Genomic DNA, 9,821 nt, shown 5'->3' on the forward strand with positions numbered 1-9,821 from the left:
GCGGACAGTGAGGAGATATTCCCTGAATTTGACAAGAAGTGCATTGAATAATTTCTTTTCAGAACGCCTTACCATTTTTAAATATAAGCTTATTGTCAATTAGAAGAGAAAATAATAATAATATAAATATTAAGTATTATTAAACCACTACCACACTGGTAAACTGATAAGCTGGAAATATATTTTTCTTGATTCATGCATGTGTACTTACTTGTTTATTGCACCACACATTTTGTTTGCAGATTGAAACTGATTCCCACTCACAAGGATCACACAGTCAAGATGAATTCAAAGGTGATCGTGTTTGTTGTCCTGCTGTGCCTCACTGGCTTTGGTCTGTTAATGAGGGGATACATGCCAAAATTCCCCCAGCTACAGCACATAAGCCACGTTGCCTGTGACAAATGTCTGAGAAAAGTCGACCCGTGGCTTAAGCAGCATTTACACAAATCTGTTCAACCATTTTTGTCAGCAAACTACAGTCTCCCAGAGGATGCTTTCAACTGGTGGAAGGTAATTTGTCATGATAAGAGTCACTTACCCTGCAGTTATCCATTCAGTAGTAGGAATTGAAATGTTTTAAATCACTTTTATCATTGCTTTTCTTTCATCATTTCTCCCCTGTATGCCAGTTTGCTTATGTACAACTCATAACTGGCCTAACAACAGTTTGTGTTTTATATGTATGCCAGCGTTTACAGTTGGAAAGACGTGATTACGGCACATACAGAACAACAGTGGACAGGTTGTTTCAGATGTTTCCAAAAAGTCCAGATCTGATAGAGTCCAGCCCTAATCACTCAAGGAATTGTGCTGTGGTGGGCAATTCTGGTAATTTGAGGAGATCACATTACGGACCTCTGATAGATTTCCATGATGTTGTTATAAGGTAAATCTTATTATCTTATCTTAACGTTTTCTAATATATTTCTGCCAATGACAAGTAATGGCTATGTAATATCAAATTCAAATCATTAAGTATGTACATATCTCTACTATTTAGAATAAACAAAGGTCGTACCAAAGGCTACGAGGCAGATGTTGGTACCAAAACAACTCATCGTATCATGTATCCAGAGAGTGCCATGGACCTGGATAACTCCACTCATCTTGTGCTGTTTGCATTTAAGATACAAGATATTGAATGGCTCATCAAGGCCTTCAGCACAGGATTTTATGGAAGGTGAGCCTTTTTTCTAATTGACTAATTATGAGTGCATTTGTCCCTGTATCTGTATGGACACCAGAGGTAATCAGTATTTATTGAATAAATAAGACAGCGTAATATTTTATATCATAAACCTTCTTTTAATCACAAATAGGGCAGACTTGTGTGATTATCTGATGGCAAAGCAGATATGTGACTAGCTTTGTCACTAGTCTGAGTCTCACTAGTGGACTGCCACTTGGACTTTGAGATGAAAATGTGCATCATGTATGTATGTGATGTAAACAAAAAATAGCTTTCAGCCACAATAGTGTGTATGAATATTTGTGAGGCTGTACCTATGCTTTCTATGTACAGTGTTAAACATGTTGACCATGTTGTGTTAGTGAAAATGATGGGGATATCATTAGCTTGAAAGTATTTATGTAAACCAAAGTATTGGGGAAAAAAATGCAGACCAAACATGCAGACGAGTATCAAAAGAAAATAATATTCATCACAGATAATCCTGCAGCACACGATTTACATCCAATGCAAATATTCAATACCTGTACAAAAGGTAGCATGTCCCTTGTGAAACAAAGCAAAAAGCAATGACTGATAATGGCTGGAATATATGTCCTGTCTTAGACACACAAGTAATGTTGGCTTTTTTAAACAATGACTTTGAACTTTCCCCATGCTCAAGACAAGTTCAGTAGAAGGGAAGTAACACATCCAAACACTGTTAAGTTGTGCATAACTATTAGAGTGTAGCTTGACAGCACTGCACAACTCTACAATATAGCTGGTATGGAGATATAACAAACAGCCTCAGAATGCTTGTGTGAGTTGATCACAGGATTCCCTGACTGTGCCAGTTTCTAGAGACCAGCATGCGCGCGGATAAGATGTAGGGGTGAGTAGGTTTCAGGTAGTCGTTAGCAATGAGAATGAATGAGGTTCACTCACCAGGTCTCAATTTATTTTGAAATCTATTTTATGAATTCATTAGAGCCTGGCCTATTGACTCCTGCTAAGATTTCCAGAAATACTGAGCTCTGCTTTCATTTTCTTATGGAATGACTTGTATGTTATTATTCAATAAATAGCTCATTTCAGTCCCTTTACACCTTGCATTAAAATGCATCACATATCCAAATTATTTCTAGATAATGTTTGAACCTGATTACGTTTACATCTGGTATCAATATGTGACTTCATCCTCAACATTGAGATCATTGAGCTAAAACGAATTGAGCGAACAGACCTGTAAGACACAAACGAGTAGTGAGGGTGGACTGGAAACATCCGTCAGAAGCCCCTGTCCATGAAGTCTTTCACTTCCACCTCCTAAGGAATTTCTCCTGTATCCTGGGGGAAGTTGGGGATATTGAATTCGAGTGTACCATGTTCAGGACCTCAGTTAAAGGTGGGTACTTGGAGGGTCATTGGCGCTTGTCAGGATGGCAACCATAAAATTTGCTGGTGCACACCAGCAATGAAGGAGGCCTTTAGAGTCTGACTGGCTCATGGATCTTCTGATACAACAGATGGGTTGTTAAGTGCCAAAAAGGCAGGAGCAAAAAACAGCAAAAAAACAGGGTGTAGCAGGAGTTCAGGAAGGCCATGGAGAAGTACTTTGGTTTAGCCTCAAAGAAGTTCTGGCAAAGCATCAGGTTACTTAGGAAGGGGAAGCAGTACTTAGCCTGGGCTGTTTTCAGCCGAGGATTGAGAACTGCTGACCTTGATGGGGGACATTGTCGAGCAGTGGAAGGAACACTTCGAGGAACCCCTAAAACCTGACTTCTATGCAGGAGGCAGAATTGGATGACTTGGGGGAAGTCTTACTCATACCTGGCAGAGGTCTCTGAGGTAGTCAGAAAACTCCTCAGTGGCAAGGTGCTGGGTGTGGATGTAATTCATCCTGAGATGCTGAAGGCTTTTGAACATTATGTTGTATGGAGGTTGGAGACAGTGCCCCTGGACTGGCAGACCAGGATGGTGGTTCCCATTTAAAAAAAAACGTGGATTAGAAGGTGTGCTCTATTGAGTGATCATATTACTCAGCCTCATGGGAAAAGCTTATGCCAGAATACTATACTATACTCTGGCTGTTTGTTGTACCTCAGATACAGGAGGAACAATGCAGATTCTGACTCGGCTGTGGAGCAGTGGACCAGGCCTTCAACCTAACAAGGATACTTGAGGAGTCGTTGGAATTCACACATCCAAACTCCATGTGCTTTTTTGAATGGAAAAAACCTTTGACCATGTCCCTCGAGGCACCTTGTTGATGATCCTTTGTGAGGATGGGGTACCAGGGCTGTTGCTGCAAGTCATTCGGCAACAGCAAAAGCTGTGTCTGCATTCTTGGCAGAAAGTTTGACTTGTTCTCAGTGTGTTCTCAAGTGAGCTTGACGGGCAGATTGGTGCAGCATCAGCAGTAATGCAGGAAATGTGCCGTTGTGGTGAAGAAAGTGCTGAACCAGAAGGCAACAATTTACTAGTTGGTCTACATCAATTAGTCATGAGCTTCTGGTAGTGAATGAAAGAATCAGATGGTGGATACAAGTAGCTGAAATATCAGTCCGAGGGAGCGGCGGGTGCGATTGGTCTAATTAGCTCTCTGGAGCACTCTCTTGCATGCACTCTTGCTTGCTCGCTCCAGATTCCGGGAGATTGTATCTAATTTGCGGGCATCAGGGAGCCGCTATCAATATAGTCGGGAATTGGGATGTGTGGACAGACTAACAACTGAGTTACTTTCTTCACCTCAGAGTTTACATTGTTTCATACTGCAGTGTGTGTTGGTCAGCTGCTCTGTTAGCCACTTTTAACGCTGTTACTTCCAACCACTTAGATATTTTTAAGACAGTCTTACAGGCGCACACGCAAGAGTTTATCTGTCTGCTGCGCTGCCCTCAAAGTTTGGCTCCGCCTTTGTCGCCCATCAACATCAAATTATTAACTAACGTTTAAATTCTTGACTTTTGTTAATCGATGCAGAATGGTCTATGTCTGCATCGCGATGCATCATATGATGAAATCATTTCAACATCCCTAGTCCCTGCCCACCTCTAGAGGTGGTTTGGCTGGTTGGATCACAATCTATCCTCAATGTGTCTTTGATGCATTTACGCCTGTACTTTCATGTAGTCAAGCACTATCCAACTGCAATCCAATCACCCAAAATGCATTTTAATGTGAGGTGTAAAGGGGGTCTTTTTTATTGAATGTAACATTTCATGGTACTTCCAACAGGTCATATGCGCCAATAAAAACCACCATCAAAGCTAACAAAGATTTGGTGAGTATTATTTTGATTCCATTTACCAATAATCTATACAGTATAAAAAATACTTTCAAAGGCTAATTTTCCATTCATCACAGGTGATGGTGACCAATCCAGCTTTCATGAGGTATGTTCATGACATCTGGCTTGAAAAGAAGGGCGGCTATCCATCCACCGGCTTTATGGCAGTGATTCTTGCCCTGAACATTTGTGATGAAGTAAGTACATTTTGAATTGTTAATTTTTCTTTTGAATGCTCTTCCACACTACTGATTAACAGTTGCAAATAACTGATTATTGATGGAAAAATGTAAATAAATCCTTTACTGTTTGAGATTTTGCTGTTAACAACACAGTACATTCATCATAACCTTCCATTTATTCCATTATTTTACCTTGGGGTCAATCTGACCCCAGTAATAACTGCCTCTAGAAAATGATTAAAATAAAATTGTTGACCAAATGTTGGTGTCAGGTACTTACATATACATATACATATATAACACATAAATAACCAATTGTTGATGAAACTTAGAAGCGACTGCTCTAGCACCACCATCAGGCCAAACTTTTAAATTAGAATTAATATATCATGAAAAGTTTTTGAAGCTTTTCAGATTTACTGACAACATTAATTACCACAAGAGGATGAACCCTATTGGTTGTGGTGACGACATGACCTTTACTGAGGCGCCACCATCAGGTCAAACTTTTAGAGTTAGTGTATCTTGAAAATCTTTCATCCAAATCTTTTCTTTTTAGTTATACAAAAGCTTGCACGGCAGCCTTCTGTTTGTTCCTCCCTTATTTTGCATGAACTCACACGCGCACACACACACACACACACACACACACACACACACACCTTCATGCCCATGATAATTTTAGAGGGGAGGCATGTGTAGTTGAATGACTTGGATGTGATCGACTTGCAAGCCTACATTGGCTTCCTCATTTTGGCAGGAGTTCACAAGTCAAGTTATTTCCCATGCCCACACTGTGAGAAGTATCAGTATCGAAGTACTCGAGAGAATTATGTTCCCCAAAACAATTATGTCAACTATTATTTTTTGACTGATAAACATTGAATGGGGTCAAATTGACCCCAAGGGTAATAAGGAGGGTTAACAATGAGGCCTTTGCTTTACATTCTCCTGCCATCATTTTAGGTGAAGTTTTAAAACATAATCAGATTAGCTAATTGGTTTAATATGTGTTCATTTTGCTTTTCCAAGGTTCATGTGTTTGGTTATGGAGCAGATAAGGATGGGAACTGGAGTCATTACTTTGAAGAACTCAAAAACAAACAATTTAAAACTGGACTCCATCCTGGATCACATGAGTATGATATTATCAAGGAGCTAGCTAAGCGAAAAATCCTCCATTTTTATGCAGGGAGTTGATCTGTGAAGCTGAGTCCTTACAACTCAAGAGGCAGCTATGACTAACTGAATGGGTTCATATCAAGTCTCTTAGTTGAGATTTTCTCACTCCTCACCTGTACTGAAGTTTTTCTGAGTTTGCACTTTGACAACTGTCCCAAGTCTCGTACTTCATCTCTGAGGAGCAAGGAGGGATCCATAAGGAGCCAAAGTGTGGAAACATGAGACATATGAAAATCACCTGGGCTAGACTACCAGGCAGATGACTTTGGAGACACTTTCTCATTCAAGTGAATGGGAAGCTGTATTCAAACTTTTGACAGGTATTATTTATACCTTTTTATATCATCTCTACATCATTAAATGTATATAACTAGCCACAAAATGAATAATTTACATACAATAGGGTGGGGTAAGTGAAGTGAAGTGTGTTGTATCTCATTGAATGCATTTAACTGATGTGATACAGTTAGGGTTGCCAACTCCCTGAAAAATAAAATATGGACACCTCGTTGGCAAGGCCAGCCGTCCGATTGCGTTCACCCCTCCCAGCTTGGTGACATTTTTTGCCTTTTTTTGTGTGTGTGTGAAACGATTTTTAAATTATTTGACTCGAACCTGAATTTAATCCGATGCATGTTTTTGAGTGATACGAATACATGGAAAACAAATTATTATTCAACAATTTATTTTTTATTACAAAATAACAAATCTTTTTAAAAGAACCCAATCCTGCTTAACTTAAGAGAATACAATAAATCTTTCTTTAACCGAACTGTCCTGCTTAACAGAAAACAGTATAAAATAACAGAAAACAATAGAAAGCAGAACATTCCTGTAATAGTGCACATTAGTGCAATAAGAAAAGGGAAAACAGAAGGTCTGTGGAAAAGTCTGTGGAAAAGCTGTAAACATAAACACTTTGTGCCTCAAAGGCCATGACTGTTTGTAGTAAATATTTTTCCCATTTATATTTCTTTTGAGCTTTTGCTGCAGTAAGGAGTTTTTTGTCTTTCGGTGCTACAAAGTAAAACTTTGAGCAAGACATTTCTTGCAAGCAACAGTACCTCGACCAATGAGAAGAGCCGGATTCTGTATTGTCATTCTCGTGAGTGTGCTGTCAGCTCATTGGTCACAGAGCAGGAGAGCAATAAGATTACCGTAAATGTTAACATAAAACGCCCTGTCATTCATTGATTCCACTGACATTTTACAGACTATTTTGATTCTCATGGAAATATGGGACAAAGTGTTTCCCTTTTAAGCTCAATACCGGATGCCTAATTATGTTTCTAAATACGGAATGATTTCATTTTTCAAGGGATGGTTGGCAACCCTAGATGCAGTCCGACTTTTTTTAGCCACAGCAAAAATAATGTATACATAATTTACATCACCACGATCAGACTGTTTTTTATTCTCTACATTGACTGTTAAACTGTTGGACCATTTTTAATTCTGCATTTTTATACCTGTGTCTTTAAGTTAAACTTTACATAAACACTCAAGATTGTTGCAAGCTATTTTAACCAAGCATGGTGCACATGTTTGGATGCAAGTTCCAAGCTCCACAACACAGGCCTGAAACAATGCCACCAAGGGGCCGCAAAAATGTGAAAACTTTATACCTCATAATAAGCAGCACAGATTCCTACAAAAGTCGATTTGCACAACGTGGGGTCATGACTCAGTTGATACATAAAATTATACAATCCAAATGTTTGTAAGCACATTTTCTATTTCACACCAACGTAGAACAAATTTCACTAAAATATTACACAATACACTGCAAACAAGCAATATGTGATTTTTTTCAAATTTCATGACAAGCTTTTTAACTGTTCTAAGCTTTTTAAGTTTAAATAGACATGTGATGTCAATGCCTCAGGTTGTGAGAGGGTTTGATGAAACTCCCAGTGGAGAAGTTTTGCACTAATGTCATTATTTATTAGAGAATCCTGTCTCCTACTTTGTAATGTTTGTCTGTACACAAACCAAGGCCCTGTCGAAACCTGGCATTGACTAATAAACATTTTTCAAGAACTAATATAGACAAGGCAAAGCAAGTTCATTTGTACAGCACAATTCATACACTGGGTAATTCAAAGTGCTTTACAAATAGTTAATAATGAATTAATAATTAATTCAAAGTGCTTTACAAATGCTGGAAACATATTATAAAAACTACAATGTTTAAAGATTATTTATTAAGAAGGAAAAAAAAGCCTCAATTTCCCTATTCTTGAGCAAAGAAAGGATCTATTGATAGAAGTTAATAAACAACTAGGCAATACAAGTAGATAAGGGCTAAGAACAAAAAAAAAATTAGGATCAATAAAAACCAGCAAGTAGGCATTGAATATAAGAGAAAGCGGCAGTAAACAAACGTTTTTAGCCCTGATTAAAAGCAGTTGACAGTTTTAGCAGACCTCAGGAAGTTTGTTCCATAGATGAGGAGCATAGTAACTAAATGTTGCCTCACTTTGTTTGGTTCTCGTTCTTGGGACACACAACAGCGCGGTTCCAGATACACCTGAGGGGCCTGGATGCTTTGTAGGGAACTAATAGATCTCGTATGTATTTTGATCCAAGACCATTCAGTGTTTTGTAGACCAGCAATAAGATTTTAAAATCTATTCTTTGACTCACAGGAAGCCAGTATAGTGATCTGACGACCGGTGTAATATGGTCCAGTTTCCTGGTGTTTGTAAGGGCTGCCAGCAGCATTCTGAATCAGCTGCAGCTGCCTGATTGATTTTTTGTTAAGACCTGTAAAGACACCATTAGGGTAATCCAACCTACTGAAAATGAATGCTTGAAGAAGTTTTTCTATGTCTTGTTTGGACAGAAAAACCCTTAATTCTAGCTATATTTTCCAGGTGGTAGTAGGCAGATTTGGTGATAAGCTTTAGATGTTTGTTAAATTTCAGGTCCGAGTCAATAATTACACCAAGATTTCTGGTTTGAGGAGATTTTGTAATGTTCCATAATTGGGGCTAGGAGTAGCATATAGATGTTGAGTAGAATCAGGATGCATTAGCATTTACACTACAAAACACATATGGTCTACACTTGTATTTAGTATTGTCCAGTTGTGATAAATGTTAAATGGACTGTATTTATATAGCACTTTTCTAGTCTTTTGACCACTCAAATTACTTTTACACTACGTCTCATTCACCCCTTCACACACATGTTTCCACTGATTGCAGGGGCTACCATGCAGGGTGCCAACCTGCTCATAAGGGGGAAACTAACCAATCATACATATTCACACACTGTTGGCACAGCAACAGGAGCAATTTGGGGTTAAGTGTCTTGTCCAAAGACACATCCACATGTGGACCAGAGAAGCTGGGTAACGAATTGCCAATCTTCCAATTGGTGAATGACCATGATCAGATTACCCAATACTCATGTTAATGCCAGGTGTAACAGGGCCAAACAGTGATGAGAGTTTAAGTTGGCACAATCAGATCATTTCTAGCTTGGTTTTTGTGTGCATCCAAGCAGCTGTTTTGTTTCTATTGGTTTCCTTTGACAATGTTGACTTAAATATTGAGACTGTTTGTTGGGTATGGGGAAGGTTTGTTCGGCAAACTATAATATGGGGGTGGGGGATACAGGTGTTTATGTTCTTTTACCTCCTCTTATTGTATATCTGTAAGTAATAATAATAATAATAATAATAAAACTGATCTCAAAAAGAGTTATGCCTCTTGTTTCCGGTTGCTCACATACTGCATACATTTGAAACTCTTTTTCAGCACCCAATTAGAGACAAAAAATAAAGAATAACACCATATGCTGCAGCAATCAGTCATCTGTAAAGGAATCAGAAAGCTGACAGACTTGATCCATTGTTTCATATTGCAGCAGCACAACACCACAGTTTGGTATAGAGAAGTTTTTAATGTGTTTCCTCATGATAAAACTGACTGTACTCAAAAGAAATGCTCAGGAATTCATAACCTTGTGGAGACCTTTCTTGAATCCA

General features: G+C 38.6%; 1 protein-coding gene across 1 annotated transcript; it reads left to right on the forward strand.

The window, feature by feature from the left end:
• Window positions 1–237: 237 nt before the first annotated feature.
• Window positions 238–6,647, forward strand: LOC128373756 (CMP-N-acetylneuraminate-beta-galactosamide-alpha-2,3-sialyltransferase 1-like). The gene is made up of 6 exons (XM_053333936.1): window positions 238–513; window positions 693–889; window positions 1,004–1,183; window positions 4,412–4,457; window positions 4,541–4,660; window positions 5,678–6,647. The coding sequence occupies exons 1-6, from the start codon at window positions 283–285 to the stop codon at window positions 5,843–5,845; spliced, it is 942 nt and encodes a 313-aa protein (XP_053189911.1). The 5' UTR covers window positions 238–282; the 3' UTR covers window positions 5,846–6,647.
• The last annotated feature ends 3,174 nt before the right edge of the window (window positions 6,648–9,821 follow it).

Source organism: Scomber japonicus, chromosome 15 (genome assembly GCF_027409825.1).
Source record: "Scomber japonicus isolate fScoJap1 chromosome 15, fScoJap1.pri, whole genome shotgun sequence".
NCBI classification, from domain to species: domain Eukaryota; kingdom Metazoa; phylum Chordata; class Actinopteri; order Scombriformes; family Scombridae; genus Scomber; species Scomber japonicus.